Source organism: Oncorhynchus gorbuscha, linkage group LG10 (genome assembly GCF_021184085.1).
Source record: "Oncorhynchus gorbuscha isolate QuinsamMale2020 ecotype Even-year linkage group LG10, OgorEven_v1.0, whole genome shotgun sequence".
In the NCBI taxonomy this organism is placed as follows: Eukaryota; Metazoa; Chordata; class Actinopteri; order Salmoniformes; family Salmonidae; genus Oncorhynchus; species Oncorhynchus gorbuscha.
Genome location: NC_060182.1, coordinates 74,545,151 through 74,568,632, shown reverse-complemented (window position 1 = coordinate 74,568,632; position 23,482 = coordinate 74,545,151). Strand labels below are relative to the sequence as shown.

Genomic DNA, 23,482 nt, shown 5'->3' with positions numbered 1-23,482 from the left:
CTGCTGGGGCAGCAGGAGGAACCACTCTCCCTATTATCAGAGACCTTCTGGGCACTTACCAACTCCCTCCAACCACAGTCCAGCCACAACCCAGGAGGAGCCAATGTCTAAGTCTCATCGTCCAGTTCTATAGGCATTGCCATAGTTCCTCCAGGAACCTGCACCGGGAACCTGTTATGCTGGTGAATGAGGACCCAAAAGCGACTTAACGAAAACAGAGTCTTTATTCCAGTAAATGACAAAAGTAATAATCCTGGAAAAATCAAGAAGAAAACAAAACAGGAAAAAACTTAAATCCACTCGTAGTAACGAGGACAGACTGGAGACTCGACCATTGACTGCAGGTTGCTTCGGGAAGGCACCGACCGTAGCAGACTAAGACACCTGCTCACACGCAGCATCTGAAGGAGACAAAACACGACAGGGCGAGACAAGGACACAGAACAGCGAACATCATACAAGGATCCGACAAGGACAGAAGCGGAAAACAAGGGGAGAAATAGGGCTCTAATCAGAGGGCAAAATAGGGGACAGGTGTGAAAAGAGTAAATGAGTGAGTTAGGAGAATGAGGAACAGCTGGGAGCAGGAACGGAACGATAGAGAGAAGAGAGAGAGGGAGGGGAGAGAGAGGGATAGAAAAAGGGAACGAACCTAATAAGACCAGCAGGGGGAAACGAACAGAAGGGAAAGCACAAGGACAAGACAATATATGACAAAACATGACAGAACCCAAGATCCCAGCCCCCAAACGGTATGAAGGCCGCCTGGGAGTGGGACTAGAAAGTATATTTCACTCATTGTGTTGCCTTCATTCTCGTATATCATGGATTGAAGTTAAACTACATTATTTGCAGGAATTTCCAACTTTGATAAACAAATTACATTTAACAAGAATCCTCTTTACTGGCACAATAAAACTAAACAATTGATGAGAGTTACAGTAGAGTACGTGTAAAATCTATTTCTAAAATTGACTAAGTAACGTACACTAAATGTACTTACAATAAAATGAAAACATACTGTTCTACCAAACCACAAAAGAGGAAAGAGTCAAAGACACAACTGAAGATATTTGAAAAGTCATGACATTCCGGATAGGAAAACAAAATACAGTATAACGAAATGTATATCAATGCGGTGGCAACTTGGCAAGTATAACGGACTGCTATGTTAACAAATCTACGGAGTGTTCAAAGCTACAAGTGACATAGAATGACAGTGAAAAGAGAGTGTTGTATTTCTCCCTGTTAAACTAGTCTGCATTAGAAGAGATGTCTCAGACACTTCAGATGTACACCAGGTGGACAAAACAGTAGGAACACCTGCTCTTTCTATTACATAGACTGGCCAGCTAAATTCAGGTGAAAGCTTTGATCCCTTATTGCTGTCACTTGTTAAATACACTTGAATCAGTGTAGATGAAGGGTAGGAGATAGGTTAAAGAACAATTGTTAATGCTTGAGGCAATTGAGACATGGATTGTGTATTTGTGCCATTTGGAGGGTGAATAGGCACGACAAAATATTTTAGTGCCTTTGAACAGGGTATGGTAGTAGGTGCCAGGCACACCGGTTTGAGGGTGTCAAGAACTGCAACGCTGCTGGATTTTTCACGCTCAACATTTTCCTGTGTGTGTGTATCAAGAATGATCCACCGCCCAAAGGACATCCAGTCAACTTCACACACCTGTGGGAAGCATAGGAGTCAACATGAGCCAGCATCACTATGGAGCGCTTTTGACACCTTGTAGAGTCCATCGAATTGAGGTTGTTCTGACGACAAAAGTTGTTCCTAATGTTTTGTACACTCAGTACAGAACTACATAAACATACATCTAAACATAAATATAGAACTTTCCACCTATGCAATAAATTGACAGTAAAAGCAGAAGATGGCATATAATGAATGTTTCATTTATTTGTGTTGTTTGTGTTGGTGTATTCTGTGGCCAGGCCGTTGCTGAGTTTATTTCCTGTAACTGAAGTAGTTCCCAGTAAGAGCTGCCACAAGGCCGAGACAGTGACACCTTGTTGAACCACTGTTCTTTAACTCAACCTATGGGTGGGTTTAAAGTATTACAGTGTTTTTGCTGTGTAAGGGGTTTGTGTTGCCAGTGAATGGTGTTCATCTTCTCTTGTGTCACAATCTTCTCTTCAGGGGTAATAGGGAGGGAGGCTATAAAAACATACATTTCCATTTGGCACAAATTCAACACTATACTAACCATACAATGTGTCCTGACATGTTGCTGCACGTAGAAGGTTACTATTTTAAAAATATATTCTGGTGAATTTGAAACTTAACAATTCTTCTGAGTAAACTTAAAAATTGTGCTTACAAACCACATTGTGGTCAGAGCAGCACTGAGGTGGGTAACGTTTGTTAAATAATATCCCACTAGCCTTAACGCCTCTGACTCAACAACTCAAAGAAGAAACACTTCAACTTGCCTTGACCAGCAAGTCAAATGGTTCATTGCTGTACTTTTATGAACTTTGTAAGTGTGGAGTAGGTTGTGTCACATTCCTTTTGTGTCATATTCCTTTCTTCAGGGGTAATAAACATAATATAATAATAATAATAATAATAATTCAATATAATAATACATCATTTGGTGGATGCTTATATCTGTCCTATTTCACACATGTACAAGTACGTTATACACATCTGTGAATTGGAAATGTGTTTCTTGCGTATCCAAACTCCCCCCTGCGACACCCTCGGAGAGTGGGGTCACAGCCCTAGGTAGGGAGGCTATAAAAAACTAGGTAGGGAGGCTATACAAACCTGCAAACCTAAGTAAATGTGGTTTCTACTGACAACTGAGATGTACAAACTATGGTGGACGACGAGCGGATAACAGGCAATCTGTAATTTCAATTAACCCTTGTGTGGTGTTTGGGTCTGTGGGACCCATTTTCAATGTTTACTAAGAAAAATGATATAATTCATTATTTTTCAACATGAGACTCATTGGCCTTGACCCATTTTCCGTGAAAAACATTTAATTGAGTGCACACTGTGCACCCCCCTTCACATTTATATTACACGTGCTGTGTTCGGGTCCACTGGACCCAAGGGTAATAAAAGTGTGGAAAAGTGTGTGTGTGTGTGTAGGTGAAAAGAAGTCACAATTAAACAAAAAGGTTTGCTGTGTGCCTTCACTCTGTCTTCCTCCTCCCTGGGCCTGCTGCTTCAACATAGCTGAATCTGTCTGTCTCCCTGCCTGTCTGCCTCTCTCCCACTTTTCTCGCACTCTTTACCCTTTGTAGAGTGTGAAAGTACACGTCTTAAGGGAACCTTCACAATGTTATTACAATACACTATTTTGATACATTATTATACATAGTTTAAAAATCTGTATTTTCCCACACTCTACCCCAGCCAGGTGCAAATTGGGGGAGGGACACAACAAATAAATAGCTTTACATGTGTGGCTCCTTACTTCAATCAATCATTATGGGGGAAATTATCTCTGCTCAGAGGGCCTTAGAAATCATTTTTTTGCAGAGAGAAGCTAGTGTGGAAGGAGGGTCTTCCACTTTGGAAGATGAAGAATTTTCAGAATATGAGGATCATGTCTCTGTCAATTTGAAGTCTGACGGTGAGTTGGAAGAAGAGGATGAGATTTATCCTCAGCCAGTCCCAGGAAAAGCCCGTCAGCAGCCAGCCCCAGGACCAGCCCGTCAGCAACCAGCTCATCAGAAGCCTGCAGGAGGAGAAATATGGATGTCAAAATCTTTTGAAATCGCATGGCTGCCAATGCAACCAGGGCCCGTTACTAATGTGCAGGACATAAAGTCTTCTTTTGAACTGTTCATCCCAGACACCATCCAGAAAATCATTCTGAACTGCACTAATTTGGAGGGAAGGCAGATCTTTGGAGAAAGATGGACCTTTTCACGACTTCCGCCGAAGTTGTTGCCTCTCCTTGTTCGGGCTGCATTCAGTGGTTGACGTCACCGGCTTTCTTGCCTCCACCGATCTACATTTCTTCTTCCATTTGTTTTATCTGTATTGTACACACCTGGTTCACATTACGTTTTCATTATTTCCCTAATTAACCTTCTGGAGCCATCATGGTTTTGTGCATGTTTATTGTTGTCAGTTGTTTCGTTTATGTGATTCTGTATTTTCGTTCTCCTTGTTGGAAGATTATTTTTGAGTAAAGTTACTATTATTACTCATCTCTGTGTCCTGCGCCTGACTCCGCCTTACCCACATCACCTCGACTCTGACAGGACCAAACTCATTTACACGCATACTTTAGGGTTCTTATCCTTGCTGGTGTTTTTAGATCCGATGGGGAATCCACAGAATCCCTGTGGGATTCAGAAACTGGCAGACAACCTTTCCGTGCAACAACGTCTCTGGAAACCTTCCACATTATTTCCATGCTCTATTTTTAAATTCCACCCCCCAAATATAGTAAACGTATCATTTAATAGTCTTTTCAGTATGAGTCCATGTATCCATATCCTATTCAAAAGTATCAACTTGTTTTTGAAAAAGTGAGAAGCATGCCATGGGAATGAAGGACACATTTGGTCTGAAACTACGACACTGTGAACTTGCAACCATATCACAATGTTATGGTGGTGAAGTGCATTTAAGGTTATACGTATGCCTGCATTTCTGACACTACAGTAATTCACACATGTAATATGTGGTTTAGTAATTCACACACGTGTTCAAATGTTAAATTGTTGTAATATTCCAAATTTCCCAACAGCGACTGGCTATATAAACAATGAAATGTTAGAACAATAAAATGTGTTAACACAGTTTGCTCTTGAAACTACAACCTCTAGATCCGTGGTTTTCTAATGGTATTTGGCCTATCCACAGGGGCCACTTGGAAAGACTAATGCGATCAAAATCATTAGCAGAGAATGGGTTAGTGGAAACAGGAACTGCTGCCATCTGTAAAATTTAAACAGAAAAGGAAGCACCTTGTTTCCCTGCACAGAGAGATGCTATATGTACCACTTGTGTGAGCTTGACATTTCACCAGTCAAAGAGGATGGCAGCAATTTTGCAAGAATGCAACGAACAGTACATGAGCAATACGTTTTCCAGAAGAGGTTAGAAACACACAGTTCTTCCACAGTGTCAGTGAAAATGGTTGCTGACTTCTCCCTTGCCAGAACACATGCCTGTGTTCGACCAAAAACTTCTGCTGCTTGGGCAGACAGGTGTTGATGAAGGCCACACTCTCAATAGTCTCTAAAGCGGTGACAACAGCATAGCCTACTAAAGGATCACCCCTGTCATTTCGCTGTGCAGAGCCATTAACAAAACACTCTTACGTCAGGGTTATCGAGGGGTCTTTCAAATCAAGTCTGGTCTGGGACTACAGTCAATCTCTATCATAAACTCACAGTCATGTTCTTCACCAGCATCTGCTGTATGGAGAACGGTAGTAGGGTTAAGAGTGGTGCATCGTTTTAAAGTGACATGAGACTGTGATGGTACCACCTGTCACCAGAGGGCGACAGAGACGGCCCTAGAGACATTAACGACACTCAGGTGTGTCCAATTTAAATATGATGTGAACACCACACAAAACAGGCATCCAGTAGGGCGCTCCACCGCCCTCTCCACGTGGCTCAAACCCAGGCATTGCATACAGGTTGTATCACAGGCTGTATCACAACCCATAAGGCTGCGCACAATTGGCCCAGCAGTCATCCGGGTTTGGCCGGTCCGTCATTGTAGGAATAGTAGCAATAGGAACCCCGGTGAAGGATAAATGACCCAGTACCTCTGCAAAAATAACAGGGAAGACCCATGTGGGAGAATCAGGCAGATAAAAAAAACTCAACCAGGTAATGGATTTGATTTTTTATAGTTTTGTTTTTGTTTTTACACCAACTGCAATATTACCTAGCCGGTTTAATATCCAAGCAGTAAAAACAGCACTATATGATGGATTAACTCCGTTAAGGAACTCCTAAGTTAATGTCTCAAAGTAGTGGAAAGCCCACCACGATACTCTAACACCCTGCATGGTAATTAGCACAGAACCCACGCCCATGGCATGGGGAGCAGCATGTTAAAGCTTTAAAGCAATTCACAACACACACATAGAACAAGCCAGTCGGCAAGTTGTGTAAGATAAATTACAGTTTGTGGCAGTAAGAGCCACAATAGAGTGACACATAACTCCCGATTATAGACCGGGCACACAGGTCACGCGCCCCTCGCCCATAAACAAGGCACTAGGTGTTATTTCATAGTTTAACAATGTTGAAAATATAAAAAATTAAGAAAACTCTACAACGAGGAGGTGTGTCAAAAATGTTGGCTGGACTGTATCTGCTCACTTGAGTTTTTCATGCTTAAATTCCTCCCCCAGAAAATAGTCAATGTATAATTCGACAGTCTTTTCAGTATGAGCCCATGTATCCATATCCTATTCAAAAGTATCAACTTGTTATTGAACCTTGAGAAGCGTGCCATGGGAATGAAGGACACATTTGGTCTTAAACTATTACACTGTGAACTTGTAACCATATCACAATGTCATGATTAGTTGTTGGTGAAGTTGGACCTTTAAGAAAATAATGTAGAGAGTGCTTTTAGTATTAGTGTATAGAATTTGTTTTAGAAATGCATTTAAGCTAATATGTATGCCTATATTTCTGACACTACAGTAGTTCACACATTTCATATTAATGTGTTCAAATGTGAAATTGTTGCAATATTGCACATTTTTCCACAGTGACTGACTATAGAAACACTGAAATGTTAGGACAATAAACAAGTAATGCTGTGTAAACAGTTTTCTCTTGAAAATACAACCTCTAGATCAGTGGTTTTCTGAGGGAATTTGGCCTATCCACAGGGGCTACTTGTAAAAACTCATAGGACTACTAGTCAAATGCACGAGAGGATACATTGGTGGTACTCTGGGCAGAGAAAATGTGATGGTTGGTACAGTAATCACAGAAGATAGAGATCCACTGCTCTCGATGTGTGACTATGTAATGACACACTAATTGACGCCCTTTACTGAGCGAGTAAACAATTGTCGAATGTCAATATCAGGCATGACCCTTTTGTTTTAATAATTATTCACAGACTTTATTGTAGTTGTAATTACTTTCAGTAATGTCATATTATCAATCATTATGAAGTATGTAAATTATACAATAATATGAACAATGGAAACAATATTAATGAAGAGGAAGAGGAAAACTTTGTTTCAAAAAGCAAAGGCGCAGGTATTTCATACTACATACTCAATGTTTCACTCTTGATTTTAAACTTTTAAAACAATTGTGACAGCACAATACTGGTATGCATGTACGATTAGTAAGTGACAGGTTGGAAACAAAGAACTTTTGAACTTTCTCTCATAATTAATGGCATTATCATCAGGACAAAAGCAAGGAAAATGTCAAGATGTAGACCTACAGTAAATACTGTTACAAATCAGCAGATGATCTAAATTAATATATTAATATCTCAATCTAAATTAATATATTTAATTCCACACAAAGCACAAATGTCTAATTTTACAAATTATATTGGTAAGACACGCTTCACTTAAAGAAACTGATCATCTACGAGTCCAAGCTCGCCAGTAATGGCTGAGACTCGTTTATTGACATCCTGCAGGCTCTGAATGGCCATTTGTATGTCCCTGTCCTGCAGGAACTGATTACACTTCCCACCTACAGCTTGATAAAAGAGGCCCACAATCTCTGCCATGACAGTACACAGTGGCTCCAGGAAGATGACAGATTGAGAGCTCACAACCATGGCAACATTAGCTTTGCCAGCCAAGACACTTAGAAAGTGGACAGCGTTCCTCAACTTCTGCTGAAAGCCAGCTATTTTCATCCGCTTACTCTTCATCTCCTCGAGACTCACATGGGTCTTCCAGATGTTGCCTTGACATTCTTCAATCATCCTTTCTTGCTCAGTCTTCTGTTGCTTCTTTGTAGCTAACTGTGAGGTGAAGGAATTAACCAAGTTCTGAAAACGGTTGACTTCCTCTTGTGCTTGCTGTGCCTGCCTATTAGCTTTATTTAGTTCTACTTCTCCAACACCAACCATCACTGACCCTGAGAGGGAAAGTTGTTTTTAGCATTTTTATCATGATTACTTCAAATATTTTGATGTTAGTACAGTAGTAGTGCTAGTAAAAAATATGGAAAATTAGTATTACTATGTGTGGTAGTTAGTAGTTAACATATTATCTGATAAACAAATGTGTTTTTATCAACTCTGTGTGAAATATATCAAAGAATAGCCTTTTTACCTGCGATGAGGCCTAGGATGGGAATAAACATAATCCCAATCCCAGCATTCCTTATTCCTTCGTTGTAACTTGCCCTGTCCCTGCACTCATCCAGAGCATTCTGGGTGGATATCTTGTTCCAGTTAGCTCTGTCTAAGGCCTGACTGTAATTCTGCAAGGAATCGTTGATAGCTTGACGTTGACTCTCCAGATTTGCTAAACAGGTTTTCAGACATCTATCCTCAGACTCAAGCATTCCTTTCTTACATGTCAGCTCCTCATAGTACTTGTCTACATGTGCTAGTTGTCGACCAGCAGCAGCTTCAGATTGCTGAAAGCTATTTAGTCCTTTCTGAATCTCTTGCTGTAGGGCCTTTGTTTGATCTTTATCAAAGTTGAGTAGAATATCTGCCATATCTCTGAAATTAACCATTCCATTTTTCAAACTAGGGACAACTTCTCTCAAAAAGTCCTCCTCTCTTCTTTCTTGTGACATCATGGTGTCTGTTTAGAGGGAAAGTGATAACAGTTCAAACATTAAACCCTTTTTTTCATGACATCATAGAAATCATGGACTAGGTACTGTTAAGGAATGACGACAATACATATAAAATAGTTGTAATTTACTTAGAATAAATCCACTTTTAAACAACACTTACAAATTGAGTTATTCAAAAGTGTTTTGTATTGACATCAGAAGTAATAAACTTATCAAGTGACAAGTTTACATTAGACTCACACGTCAGGAGAGGATGGTTCCCTTCTTTTGGTGAGGATGGTGTGTGAGATGTATTGCCCAGATGGTAACAGCTTTTATACATTGCATGTATAGTGGTTGTTGTATAATATGTACAATACAGTTTAACCAATCATGTTGAGATCTATAAATGCTCAAACAGTTTTGTGTGGAAAGCTTATGAACTATAGTTCACAAAATTATACTATATTTAAATCATACATTTAAAATAAGATTTGAAACTATTTTGCTGTCAGTACACTTTGCTGTCAAATACTGCTATTGTTTTGTTGCTGTTTTAATAGTCCTACTTCATAAGACAAAAAATACAGGTGGATATTTCATTGTACTTTTCAAGTTACCAAATAAATTGATTAATTCAATCATTCAGCAAAATGTAAACATTTCTAGAAAAGTAGAATTGACTTGACACTGCAAATATGCAAATATGCAAATATGCAAATATTTAATATAAATACAGAGGTAAAACCAGTTTCAGGTTGGATATTCGCCTGTAGTTTTCCTTACGTCCACCAATAGTAGTTAGGGACCGTCAACATAGAGACAAATCAAATTGGTCAAATTTCAATAGCTCTATAAACATGACTCCTAACACTTTCAAAATTGGTTGTAGCTAACTCGATGGCATAGACACACATCCCGTTAGTTTGTCAATTTTCATCTCACATGGTTTTACATGCATTTTTCAAAATGTAAAATGTCAATATCTCCTTGGTCATGTAACCTGGTGACTTCAAACAAGATGCAGAATGTCCGCTCAGTGGCCCTACACATTGCACACCCATTATTAGTTGGTCAATTTTCATCTCACATGGTTTTACAAGAATCTTTCAAAATGTAGAATTTCAATACTCTGTTACGCCCTGACCTTAGATATCTCTGTTTTCTATATATTTTGGTTAGGTCAGGGTGTGACTAGGGTGGGTGCTCTAGGTTTTTGTATCTCTACGGTTTTCTGTATGTCCAGGGTTTTTGTATGTCCAGGGTTTTTGTATGTCTAGGGGTTTTGTATGTCTATGTTGGCCTGATATGGTTCCCAATCAGAGACAGCTGTTTATCATTGTCTCTGATTGGGGATCATATTTAGGCAGCCCTTTTTCCCACTTTCTGGTGTGGGATCTTGTCTACAGTTAGGTGCCTGTGTGCACACTAGTAGCTTCACGGTTTGTTTGGTTGTATGTTGTTTTGTTTTGGTGAGTTTCAGTTCATTCAAAATATGTGGAACTCTATTCACGCTGCGCCTTGGTCTCATCATTACGACAATCGTGACAGAAGATCCCACCACAAAAGAACCAAGCAGCGTGTTCAGGAGGAATGGACCTGGGAGGAGATCCTGGATGGAGCAGGACCCTGGACACAGGCTGGGGAGTATCGCCGTCCGAGGGAGGAAATTGAGGCAGCGAAAGCGGAACGGCGACGATAAGAGGAGTATTATATATTTTCAATTTTTCAAAATGTAGAATTTCAATAGCTCCTTGGTCATGTGACCCAATGTACACTGAATAGCCTTCTATATTGCACACTCTTGTTTGTGTACTGTAAAATCACAAGGTGTAACGTACATTTTTCATAGTTTCAAATTTGCAATAGATCCTTGGTCATTTGAATTTCACACCTAAGAAGCATGCAGTGGATATACACCCAGTTTGCATAACCTCTAGTCATGTGTCTTCTATATTGTTGTAGATTAATATTAGTATGACAATTAGGGGGTTCAGTCCAGTGTTTTGTTTACCCTTTTAATATTTATCTACAATAATTGGTCGTTCTAAGTACTTATTTTCCCTGTTTTTAATTTTTCCACAGTATCTAACTGTGGTACAGAATAGGAGAGAGACAGATTATATCTCCTTTCGTCGTTAATATCAACCATAAAGGAAAAGTGCAAAGTATGAGAGTCATTGTCCAAAGCAGGGATGGAGAGTGAGCTAGTGAGGTAGGCTGCAGTGGGTTTGCTGGTCAACACATATACTGAATATGTAACCACAGTAATGGTGGCCAGTAAATCAATGAATAAAAATGTAATATTGACAAATTTAACAGAAGTTGTAGACCTTTAATCTTTTCCAAAATGTCAACAGACACTTAACTTCAATTAAGTATGAAACATTTCACAGTTTAACTTTCTGGTTGATGTACATTTCAGAGCCTCTTCTGTGTGGATGGGGTATAGCATACATTTTCAACAACAAAGACTGCACTTCCAGTTTGTGTTCTTTGCTCTGTTGAACTCTTTTATCTTCATTCCTAGGCACAGCACATGGAACCACAGTTGGCATGCTGGAGCTATTGAAATTCTACATTTTGAAAAATGTATGTAAAACCATATGAGATGGAAATGGACAAACGAAAGGTGGTGCTATGTGTAGGGTCACTGAGTGGACATTCTGAACCGTGTTTGAAGTCACCAGGTCACATGACCAAGGAGCTATTGAAATTCACATTTTGAAAAAATCATGTAAAACCATGTGAGATGAAAATGGACAAACTAAAGGGTGTGCAATATAGAATGGTAGTCAGTGGACATTCTGAACCTTGTTTGAAGTCACCAGGTCACATGACCAATGAGCTATTGATATGTTAATGTCAAAAAAGGTTTGCACTTTGTTTACGCTCCCTAACTAATTCAACTTGGAATACAAAATACTGCTCACATTTCCACATGTTTATTAGCTTTGGAAGGCATATTAATGTCCAAATCGTGAAAATAAGACCTGTGCATTGTTGTGCGCAATTTTTCCAACATAATGAGGCTTATTTGGAGGCTGTGGCTTAAGTGGTTTGAAAGCTATTGAGGTTTGAAAGCGCGAATATCCATCGAATATCCAACTTGAAACTGGCTTTACCTCGGTATATTAAATGAGCAAATGCCCCCTATGGCAGGTATATAATCAGTGTGGACTGAAAATATCCCACAACCTAGATCATCAAGACCAACAATCGCAAATCCTCTGGAGAAGAGAACTGCTTAGTGGTAAGATGGAATAGCCAATAAACAATAACACGTGGAACAGAATAAATCAATCATTTATAGCATGACTATCTTGCTGGTTATTTGGCTTGTTTTGCGCAGTTTCAACTGTCATGTTCTGCATTTAGATTGATTGCTTTTCTATTGCCGTTAAACTGCTTGCCACACAATTTGCCAATTTGCAAAGTGTATCCAGTTCAAAGCTATTTAGTTATTTTTTCTCTTCTGTGAAACGCTTAAAATTAGGAATATAACGTATGTTATCAAAGCAAATTGTTAAGAATTTCAACATAATGATAATACTTTTGTTGGCAGTCTTCACAGTCCGGGTCTCTTTTGAGAGACCAATTTATGACTAATATATTATTTTTCCACTAGCATTACGATATTTCCAAACTCCTTGCCAGGTTATTCTGGATATTGGTGAATAACCAGTTAACAAATTTAAGAATGCGTTGTATGAAACAGCATCCTAGGAGAAGTTGAAAATTAGCGAAAATGTTTAGATATTTGTAGAGAAAAAACACAGACAGTACAAACATTTTTTACATTTTTTATGTTGAACTCTTAACGATGTCTAACATTAGTGGACCAAGTTTAATACTTGTATCATTAAGTTCATACAGTCCAATGTTTAATTTTCAATCTATCATCATTTTAAGTCAAAGAAAAAGAACATTCTCCATTAACCATGGTTTAGTTCAAGTTTATGATACATTTAGATAATTGTGTGGTAACACTTTATAACGTTTAGTAATAAACCATTTGTAAAACATTTTCAGTTTGCTCACAATTGATTAATCATTACTCCCATATTTGTAAATGTTAGTAAGCTGGTTATTCACACATTTGTAAACCATTGTTTAATTATGTTTTAATGATTAATCATTCATAAGATGTTTAATGTAAGTTCTTATAAACCATTTACTAATTATTAATAACGATTTTGCAGTCCCTAATCTGAAGTAAGGGTTATTTATTACTCTAAAAGTACTTTATAAATGTTTTGAGTGACCAGTGTAATGTATTACAAAAATATGGACATGCCACTGGTAGACATTCCAGCAGTACCTGATGCTCCTTAATTAAAGTCTGAAAAATGTCCTAGAACATATCAAAGGTAATAGACGAATCACACAACACAGGATGTGTAAGGAAATGTATCAAATATTTGATTCACTAAAGCTGTTGTAAAACAACTGTTGCAAGGACATGAAGAAGTGTTGTATTGCGAAGGTTTTGCTAATGTATCACCTCGGAGAACGCAAACTATTCATAAAACAGGGAAATGCAGCCTATGTTATGCCAGTGACTTTAAGGAGCATCAGGTATCAGATACAGTGTGCCCCCTCTGTAAAATACCACTGACAGATCTTTAAAAATATATAATGATAAAACGTGGGCTTAAAAAGTTAAGTACAGTAGTAATTCATTTAACACCTGAACATTTTTAAAACAGGACAGACCGGACAGTTTTTAGGAGAACCCTTTTTGGTTCCGGCTAGAACCCTTTTGGTTCGATGTATAACCCTCTGTGGAAAGGGTTGTATATGGAACCCAAAGGTGTTCGACCTGGAACCAAAAAGGGTTCTTCGAATGGTTATTCTATGAGGACAGCCGAAAAACTATTTTAGGTTGTACTAATATGTGATTGCCATTTAAAGGTACATGTATTTGCAGATAGACATGTTACAGTACATGCGTAGGCCTAACTTTGAAATACTTCCAGTTCTTCAGTCTTTTGACCTCAGAGTATTTTCACACTTTGCTTTGTTGGACTGCACTTTTAGTGGGCCTTTAAAGGTAGTAACCCTTCAAGCTAATGGGATAGTTCAGCAAAATAATATATTTAGATATTTTTTTCCTCACCTTGTAGTCTGTGGACTGCTCTAAGGAGTGACTGCATTCCACTTCCCTTCACAAGTCACTGCCAACAAATGCTAATGTTAGCATTTTCAGACAAAACTTTACTCAGCATAGAGTGTGTATGAAATTACACATCACACTACTACAACATTGTGACTGTTTTGGAATAAAATGAAGCAATAAGTCATGAGAGCCTGGTAATTATAAAACGATTGCCAATTTATTATAAAAAGATTAATGACATGTTTTCATGAAAAACTTTATTTTAGTGAGTAAATTTGTTTTACTTAATCTTTCCACCATACGATATAGTCCAGGCAAAATCCAGTCGTTACTTCTGAGATTCTGAAGTTGCTAGCCAAATGAGCTGGTTGTCCATTGTATTGGCATGGACATTCTAAGCAAAAAAGTTGCTATGGAGGTTAGCTACTTCTCCTTTGCTAGCTGGCCAACTAAAGCTAACACACAATCACATCAAGCAGCTAAAATTACAGCAAATGTTATGCATTTTCTATTGCCATTTCTTTGGATATATCAATTATAATGATCCTGATAAATGAATCGCCTTAGTTGAGAAAAGCTGTCAGTCTTATCATATGCATGGTATGGGGGAGATCGCAAAAAAAACCTGCCTAATTCTTGCACAGGTCAGAGAGGCATGCAGTAAGGTTTAGACAACAAGTAGCATGGATAAATATTGTCTAGACGCTTCTTTTCAGAGGAGATTAAGTTTTTTAATTGCCTGGCTGGTCTGTGGGACAGTGGATGCATATTGATAAATCAATAGGAACTGTTAACAGGCGTTACGGGATTGTGATGAATAACTCCTTGCTGTCAAACAATCAGCATCCAGGATCCAAATAACCTGTTTTATAATGTTAAATAAATTTGCTTGATATTTGCTTTATTCTTTAAACATGTATATGTTTTACGGGACATTTTGAGACCTTAAGGAGCATCAGGTGCTGCTGGAATGTCTACCAGTGACATCATCCATCTTTTTGTGAGAAATTACACTGGTCATTCAAAACGTTAATAAAGACTTTATAAAGTATACATACTGTAGAGCTTACTATAGACTAGGGACTGCAAACAGACTGATAATGTTTAGTAAATGGATTATAAAGACCTATATTAAACATCTTATGAATGATCTTATGAGTCGTTAATGCATACTTTAAAAGTAGTTTATAAATGTGTGAATAACTAGCTTCATAACACATGTGGGAGTAATGATTAGTACATTGTGAGCACACAGTTTGTAAATACCTTATACATGGTTTATTACCGAACATTATTATAAAGTGATACCGATTTTGCTTCTTCGCAGCGTAAATATAAATGTCAATAGTAAATCAGTTGTTATATATCCTTAGGATCCATGGCATCCAAGGAGCTCATCAAAGCTACAAGTAGCTTAACCAAGGCATCTCAATGCAGAGAGGACACTGCAATCCTTACTCAAGCTCATGCTAACTGGGAGAACTACTTGACTCCAGCCCCAATGTCAATAGCCTTCCTGGGTGAGCTAGTCTTCATCTCCTCCAACCAAGACTTCTCTATCAGGGATGGAAATCCAGAAGGCGGATTCAAGTTCATCAAATATCCTGATTCATTCCGTGCCTGTCTCATGCAGGTGTGCAATTCAGGTTGGCGAGCCTTTAACCAAGCCCACAAGAGCATGGACCAGATTTTCTTACACACACAAAATGTGCCAACATACATCAAGAGAACTGTACAGATACTTCTCCAAAATGATGATGTACTTGTTAAAAGCCTTCTCCCTGATACATTAGATAGCATTGCCAACATATCAACCAGCTGTGTAGAACTGGCCAAATCTGTTGAAAGTAAGTTCCTTGATGTCACTGAATTGATTACAGAGCTTCTAGAGACCTGCACATGCGCCAAACAGAAATATGGCAGTCACCTGAAAGAGGTTAGGGAGATGCTGGAGAAAGAAAAATGCAAGAAAACCACGCTACAGGAGGAAAATAGACAAGCTGAAGAGGCATTTAAGAAATATGGCAAGAATCTTGAAGAGGCTAATAAAAACTTCCAAAAGGCTATCGACTCCATGCCGTCAGGATGGGACATCATCGGAATGAACTTTGTAGAGGGATTCACCAATTGTGTTAACTCTTTAATTGGAGGAGCAACAAATGCCACAATTGCAGCGGACAGTAGTGATACACATACAAAATATGATAATTCAGGAAGTCCAAAAGACATGTTTGCAACAAACAATGTAGTTAGCAAGTCTTCTATGCTTCTTGCTATTGCCCAATCCTTAGTTGGCCTTATTCAAAAGGATCAAATCGAATGGTCAAAGTTTTTAGATGAAAAGACGGGGCAGTTGATTCCTGATTGGTTGAAGAAACGAATCGAAGATGTGCAGTCAAACATAAAAGACGTAGACCAATGTCCCGCAAAACTTCAGGCAGAGAAAATTTGTGAACAGGGCATTACCATCTGCTCTGACCTTAGTGCATTGGCTCCTGAGGGCAAGCATGACGATGAGACCAAGAACAAAGAACTGATCCAGAGAATCAGGAAGCTAATGACCTCTGCACAGAAGTTTGATTCCTCAGGAAAAAAATACACAAAAACATCTGCCTTTTCTGTTAATCCGCCCGGAATGAGCAAAGCACGAAGCGCAAGCTCAGGATCTGCAAGTCAGACTGCGACAGAAAATGCCCACTTCCGCATAGAGCAGATGAAAGCCCAGCTTGCACTAGCCAGCGAGATGTGTGAAAAATCCCTGGAAAAAATGGAGGAAAAGAAAATAAGGCTAGCCGAAACCCTCAACAAAATGAGACAACTTCATGTAGAGGAAATTGACTTTGACACCACCATCAGGATTCTGGCTGAAGGTCTAAATGCAATGGGAGAGTTGCAGGAGAAATGGCAAAAGATGGTGCAATTCTTCCAGATGGTGTCAAACATCATTGACACCTGTCTGAAGACATCCCTGCAGGATTTTGTCAAAACAGCCAGGAATCCACACCTGAAATATGACTCAAGTATGTTCTTGAAGGATATGATATACCAACAGGCATTTCAAGCTTCCAACATTGCACACCTGGTGAATATGATCTCTGGAACCTACACTGAGGTCTCCAGCAAGTACTTGATGGACAGAGTTGGCAGCCTAGGAAGACTCATGGCTTTGGATCCCAAAGACCCACGTTTCAAAGCTGAACGGCAAATATTCGCTGCATTTTGTGATGACGCCGAACATGAAATCAAAGCTCTTGTCCTGAAGAACAAGGAACTTCACAAGGCAAGGACCAAAGCAAGACTTGAGAAAATTGAATATGAGCTAAATGCAGTATTACCCCCACCATCTGAAAAGGAAACAAATAAACTGCGAGAGATAGTGGCCTCTGGATTCCAGGACTTCCCAGAGGATATTGATCAGTTTGAATGAAGATTTATGGAGGTAGTTGAGTCTAATCAATCTCCCCCCCATCCCATGCCTTAAAGACTGTGTTCACAGATGCAGCCCAATTCTGATGTTTTGCCCATTTATTGGTGAAAGAGCTGATCTGATTGGTCAAAAGACCAATTTGTGGAAAAATATCAGAATTGAGCTCTCTGTGTAAAATCAGTGCCTGGAACTGCTTTATGGAAACTAGCTGTGCCTTTTGCAAAAATCTGAATGTTTTATACATTTTCTGTTGTTGTTGCTGTTTGGATAACATTTTGATAATATTCAAGTAGACTACTGTATATCTTCCTATACTAATAATAGCCAATGAGAATATGAATAAGGCAGGAGACTCCAACTATATGATTATTGGTAATAAACCCTTATTCAAAAATAAAACTTTATAAAATGCCAAACCAATGAAACGTGTCATGTAGATGCCCAGCCTTCATCTTCCATGGCTTAGTCTCTTAGTTAGTTGTCAACATTAATTTTCTTGAATTGTTGTATTATTTCTACTGATAAATCAATTTTAGTCCAATATTTGTTTTTTATTTCAATGACAAAAAAAACACTTATTTTCTTATTAAAGTAAGATATATTTTGCATGTGTGTGTGTGTTAAATCAATTGTGATCTGTTTTTTTGTGGGGAGGATGTAGTTAAAAATATTAACAATGTCACGGATGTTGAATTTATTGCTTAATGCATGTTCAATAAAGTCAAGTGTTAAAGTTGCGGTATCAGTTGTAATTGGTGATAAATTCTATTCAGACAGTATAATGGTGTCACTGGAATTTCATCATTCCTATTAATTATACATTAATTAAATCACTCAGTCTATTTTATAAGAATTTGTAAGATTCCTATTTGCATAAAATAGACAGAGACCAGTCTTATCAAAATTAGATAATAGTATTTATTCTCGGAGCGCACTCCCATGTAACCACGAACAACAGTTTATATACAAAATATGACGTCATAGGGTATAAACGTTTTTCCTCCTATCAACCAGGACCCAACAAGTTGAAAAGTTCATTCCAACCCACTAGCTCGCTCACTCCAGACACACACTTATATTTTAACATTTTTACCTCTATTTAACTAGTTAAGAACAAATTCTTATTTTCAATGACGGCCTAGGAACAGTGGGTTAACTGCCTGTTCAGGGGCAGAAAGACAGATTTGTACCTTGTCAGCTCAGGGGTTAGAACTTGCAACCTTCCGGTTACTAGTCCAACGCTGTAACCACTAGGCTACCCTGCCAACCCCTATTAACTTCTGGAATCTTCACCTTCATCCATCACTATTTAGAGGACAGTTTCAGATCATGGAAAACCCAGGAAAACACTCTCTGCCTTATCTAAACATCCCTGAGCTAAGTTGAGTCGGTTCAACCATAGGTTAAAGACCCTTTTGCTTACTTAAAACCCCACAATTCCAGTCTTCTCCAACCTGGTTGGAATGGTATTTATTTAATTGAATTACCTCCTGTTTTATGCTCCACAATCCCTTCCTTATGAATTAATATTATTAATCACATATAATAAAACAGAGTATAAGTTTCATTAGTTATAGTTCTATTTAAAATGTAGATATTGTTTCGTCATAAAATTCATAAAATTCCTAACAACTGGCTTGAGCCAAATTGCCAAACTGCCATGCTCATCCATCATGAAAGTGTCCCCGTCCTCTTCACCTGTCATTGTTCTCATTGGACACTCAGCTATCCAGCGGCCTCAAGCCTACTTAGCCATCACTGCAAGGCCAATATTGTTGATGGGGCACCTAGTCTATGGTAATGGTCAATCTTTAGTCATCAGTAACTGTGAGTTCAACCCTGTATCATCAGAACGTCAATATTGGTTCCCTGCTTTAAAAAGTCAGTCGTAACAACAAACAGTAATCATTGTGGCAGTAGTAACAATAGCCATAGCAATAGTGTTAGATATATGGTAGTGAATTCTGCATTATAGTATTACGACATTTAGTCCCCACACATTTTTGATCTGCAAATACAATCCTGCTATATGTCACAGAGAAAGGGACTGGGGGTTGTTAAGCACAGAAACTGGTCAGGGCCCAAACTGAACCCACACATACAGCCACCCATTTAAATAACTTTGCATAACAAGGCTCTTCAGACACAATATCACTCCACTGCATTCACAACTGCAATTGTTGCCTTATTTCTGTTCCCCTATGCAGCTCTAATGTTCAGTCAGGACTCACGTGGGTTTCAACTCCATTATGAAAAGCTTCCATGTGACTTGTAAGCCTCTCTTGTGTTCCCCTTACCCATGTTACGCACAAACAACAACCTCCCCAGTATTTGGTAAGAAGGGGGAGAAAGTTCGCTCTAATCCTTTAATACTCCCCAACACACATGCATACATGCACACACACTATTCGGAGACTCAAAAACTTTCCAGAATCTCCCTCATTCTCTGTTTTTGGAGGAGAGGTAGCGTTAGTTTCAGCTTTCTTATTCACAGGCTCCCATCCTTTTGCATGGACCACTTTTTTACTGTGGACTCAAAAAGAATCTGGAAGGTATCTTGCTGGTGTAGAATATTCCTATTATTTCACTGTTAGTGTATAGGGTGTTTTTCACTGAGGCAACTGAAACACTGGAATGGAGTCTGGAGTCAACACCACAGGGGAGGTCATTCCCTACGGAGGAAAAAGTGCCTTTTCACAAATGGAGCACAACATAGTGGCGGCATACCTTATCACTGCAGGTACAAATGCACTGCATAGCATCCACAACACTGTCAATCAACTGAATTATTTTAGGATAGGTAATGTCATTTTGTCGTTTGTTTGTCATGTTTTTCTGTGTGTTTATGTGTTTCTCATAATTATTTATAAGCTACTCTAACTGCTATTCTAATTATTTTCCAACATAATTCATAATTGTTGTGATGATAAAACAGCTCCCTCTGTGATAGAGTTTAGATGATGGATTGATGTCTTCTTAGATTGATTTATACAGTACTGTAAACTCTTCATGCCTGACTGAATAATATACCTTTGTAGCATCTCTCATCTCTGTTATAATCTACATAAGTGATTTAGAGTTACTTCAACATGGATTGATGATTGCTATAGCAGTGGTATCACTGGGAAACCAAAATTGGTATTTTTTTTGGAAAGGTGAAGCTGTCAAATAGATGCGTCCTCTCTCCCCTCTGTATATGGTAAATCACCTGACATGACCTCTGCACTTCATCAGTGTGTGTGGGCCAAAGATGTCTCTTGTCTCTGGGTGCTGTTAGCATTTCTCAATGAGGCCTACCCCACACAGTCTTTCTCGTTCATAAGAGGCCAATCTAGCTCTGGCACACTCTTACTGCTCAGGCGGCTGGTGTCATTATGTAACAAGTAGGCCTACCAAGCAAGTGTGGCCTTTTGAAATAAGTTTTCCTCATGAGTTGGCATTAATTTACCTGTGAACCAGTCTTGCTCAACTATTGTTGGGCAACATCACTTGAATGGCTGCTGTGTCTGGTATAGCTAGGCCTGAGATTCTAGTCTGATTCACTAGAACAGAAGGTGTTTTTTATGGGGGGAAGGGGGACAAGAAGGGACAATTTTCGAGAATAATAAAGATGACACCAGAGCCATTCAATTGAGTAGGCTGAGTAGGCTAACACCCATTTATCAGAAACAGAGGTGGATTGGCCATCTGGCCATTCTGTCAGATGGGCTGGATCATTATTTTGTTGGGTGGGCTGGTAGTAAAAAATGGAATATCAAAGCAGTGACATGGCCAGCAGGTCATGGGCCTGTTAAGATCATTTTTTACGATTTTTGCAAAATTTCTCTGTTATAACAATATACAATGAGCTTTTGAATGATCAGTTTTCTGAGCTGAGGTCACACAAACTCACATTTGAAGTTAGATGCAGCATTATCAAAGAGACCTGCTCCGACTCTGTCATCAATTAGACAGCCAAGATAATGGATATTAAGCAACAGGAAGTTGGTGCCGATAAACTTAGAAAGAGCACATTCTACATTGTCACCTCACTCAAAATGTCCTATTTTTGGTTAAAGTGCATTATCCTCATGATTCCTGTAATGTCTGCCCTGCCACTGTGCCTGTTGTTGCCTGCTGTGATGAGTGAGGCACTCTCCTCCTCCCATACGCTCGAGAAAAATGCGTTCTGATGGTATAACATTTCTAAATGAAATTGCAGGAAAAACACAGCCTTGGAAGCTTCTCAACTTTCAATATTCAGCTCAATAGCAACTATTTTACAACCAAGATATTTGTTTTGGCTTTGAGATATGAAGCTGCAAGCGTGCGCAAAATGTGCAATGGCTATTAGGAGGGCAGCTAGGTCTCACGGGTAATAACCTACAACTGCAATGTTTTTTTTTAGGGCATAACACTTACTGTTGGATGAATACATGGCTACTAACAGTGGATATTATATTTAGAGTTAGCAATCTAGTTAATGTGTTTTGAGTTTCTACTTCCTCAGCTGTTGAACCCCAAATTAATTAGCCTATGATTTAAATTAGTACACATAAAGATGTATCTAATTCATTTCCATTGAACTAAAATAATCTGGAAATTCTGTAGTCCTATGTTGACAGGGTAACACAGGCCCTAATTTTCCGATGTTGACAGGGTAACACAGGCCCTAATTTGCAAAATAGCCTAAATCTTTAGATTGGTGGCTCACCCAGTGATGTGGGATGGTTTGGAAAAAATACCAGGCCCGAATTCTTTTCCCAGTTCGGCCCTGATTGGAAAACATAAACATTTCAAGCTTAGGTTTCTCTTCACCAGGTGTCATCAGTTTGGCCAGCAACATTGTGGTACTGGTGATGTTTGTCAAGTTCAAGGAGCTGCGAAATGCCACCAATGCCATCATCATCAACCTGGCCTTCACTGACATTGGAGTGGCTGGCATTGGCTATCCCATGTCTGCTGCCTCTGACCTCCACGGGAGCTGGAAGTTTGGCTACACTGGATGTCAGGTTGGTGTAATGAGCCCACTGTGCTAGTTAATGGTACTGTTTGAATGAACCTGCCATTTGAAAAACTTGAAGAATTTTTTTTTGTGTACTCTATGAAAATGTACGAAATAAAATCAGGCAAACTTCATATGCTTTGTATTAACTTTATATCTCATATTAACTCTATATCAAGTGCAGGAAAATGGATTTAACGTTTGCTGGATTGGTTTGAACTGCCCCTCAGTGTTTAACACCTCACGTGGCCAAGCCAAAACTAGCATTTCTTACAACATTTTCTAGACCTCTCTAATGATCTGAGGTTATAGTGTTTAGGAGGTGCTGTGTGAAATCAGGAATTCGGTGCCATGTGACACTAATCTGGGGCTGAAGCCTTGAGTTTGAGAACCACATATTGGACATGAGGTGGGCTGGTGAAATTGACAATGGCCTTCTGATTAGATATGCTGACTGAGGCCCAAGTCCAGTCTGTGGTTATGTTGAGCGCTCCCAAGTTGTATCTCAATAGTGTAAACAGACTTCCTCTTAATCTCCTTTAGGAGATCTGAAAGACCTGGACAGGAGAAAGTAAAATCTGTGGGGGTATCCACTCAATTTCACCTGTTCTTTGTTTTCAGACCACGTGAAACCAATGTTTTTATCCTGCTAAACAGATTCTGAAATGAGGGATGCTGCTGACTGTTTTCCCCTCCAGATCTATGCAGCTCTGAACATCTTCTTTGGGATGGCCAGTATTGGACTGCTGACAGTGGTGGCCATTGACCGCTACCTAACCATCTGTAGACCTGACATAGGTATTTACAGTCTTCTATTACTTTCCATGGAGGTTTGTAGTTCATCTGCCTGTAGTCTCTTGGTAGTAGCTACTGTTGACCTGGTAAAAGATAGGCTAATCTCTGTGAACTGACAAGAGGCTAATACATCTGCATGACCTCTAAGCCTTTTCCCTGCTTTTCCTACTGTTCTCCAGGGCAGAAGATGACCACCCGCTCATACACACTCCTCATTCTGGCTGCATGGCTCAACGCAGTTTTTTGGTCGTCCATGCCCGTGGTGGGTTGGGCCGGCTATGCCCCTGACCCAACTGGTGCCACCTGCACCATCAACTGGAGAAATAATGATGCGTGAGTTGGGACGCACTTAAAATAACTGGGTAATTTCAAGGATTATATGGCATGGAAGATCAAATTAATATTATGTCATTAATCATATACAGTGACT

General features: G+C 39.2%; 3 protein-coding genes across 3 annotated transcripts in view; 2 read left to right on the top strand and 1 right to left on the bottom strand.

Annotated features, from left to right (window-relative positions):
- Positions 1 to 7,047: 7,047 nt before the first annotated feature.
- LOC124045289 lies at positions 7,048 to 9,044 on the bottom strand. Its single transcript, XM_046364581.1, has 3 exons — positions 8,989 to 9,044; positions 8,271 to 8,753; positions 7,048 to 8,073 (listed from the first exon to the last, which is right to left on the bottom strand). The coding sequence occupies exons 2-3, from the start codon at positions 8,746 to 8,748 to the stop codon at positions 7,553 to 7,555; spliced, it is 999 nt and encodes a 332-aa protein (XP_046220537.1). The 5' UTR covers positions 8,749 to 8,753; positions 8,989 to 9,044; the 3' UTR covers positions 7,048 to 7,552.
- A 2,827-nt stretch (positions 9,045 to 11,871) lies between these two features.
- On the top strand, positions 11,872 to 17,879 carry LOC124046565. Its single transcript, XM_046367081.1, has 2 exons — positions 11,872 to 11,980; positions 15,220 to 17,879. The coding sequence occupies exon 2, from the start codon at positions 15,225 to 15,227 to the stop codon at positions 17,271 to 17,273; it is 2,049 nt and encodes a 682-aa protein (XP_046223037.1). The 5' UTR covers positions 11,872 to 11,980; positions 15,220 to 15,224; the 3' UTR covers positions 17,274 to 17,879.
- A 1,771-nt stretch (positions 17,880 to 19,650) lies between these two features.
- Positions 19,651 to 23,482, top strand: part of rrh (retinal pigment epithelium-derived rhodopsin homolog) — a 5,159-nt gene continuing 1,327 nt past the window's right edge. The window contains exons 1-4 of the mRNA XM_046367079.1: positions 19,651 to 20,013; positions 22,074 to 22,264; positions 22,956 to 23,055; positions 23,232 to 23,385. Coding sequence (XP_046223035.1) covers positions 19,908 to 20,013; positions 22,074 to 22,264; positions 22,956 to 23,055; positions 23,232 to 23,385 — 551 coding nt within the window. The 5' untranslated portion in view covers positions 19,651 to 19,907. The remainder of the gene's footprint in view (positions 20,014 to 22,073; positions 22,265 to 22,955; positions 23,056 to 23,231; positions 23,386 to 23,482) is intronic.

What these genes read in the sequence shown, in the direction of transcription:
- LOC124045289 (XM_046364581.1), bottom strand. Translation starts at nt 8,748, where the DNA reads ATGATGTCACAAGAAAGAAGAGAGGAGGACTTTTTGAGAGAAGTTGTC. An exon ending in CATCCTAGGCCTCATCGCAG is followed by an intron (nt 8,074 to 8,270) that starts GTAAAAAGGCTA and finishes TTTCCCTCTCAG; the next exon opens with GGTCAGTGATGGTTGGTGTT.
- LOC124046565 (XM_046367081.1), top strand. Translation starts at nt 15,225, where the DNA reads ATGGCATCCAAGGAGCTCATCAAAGCTACAAGTAGCTTAACCAAGGCA.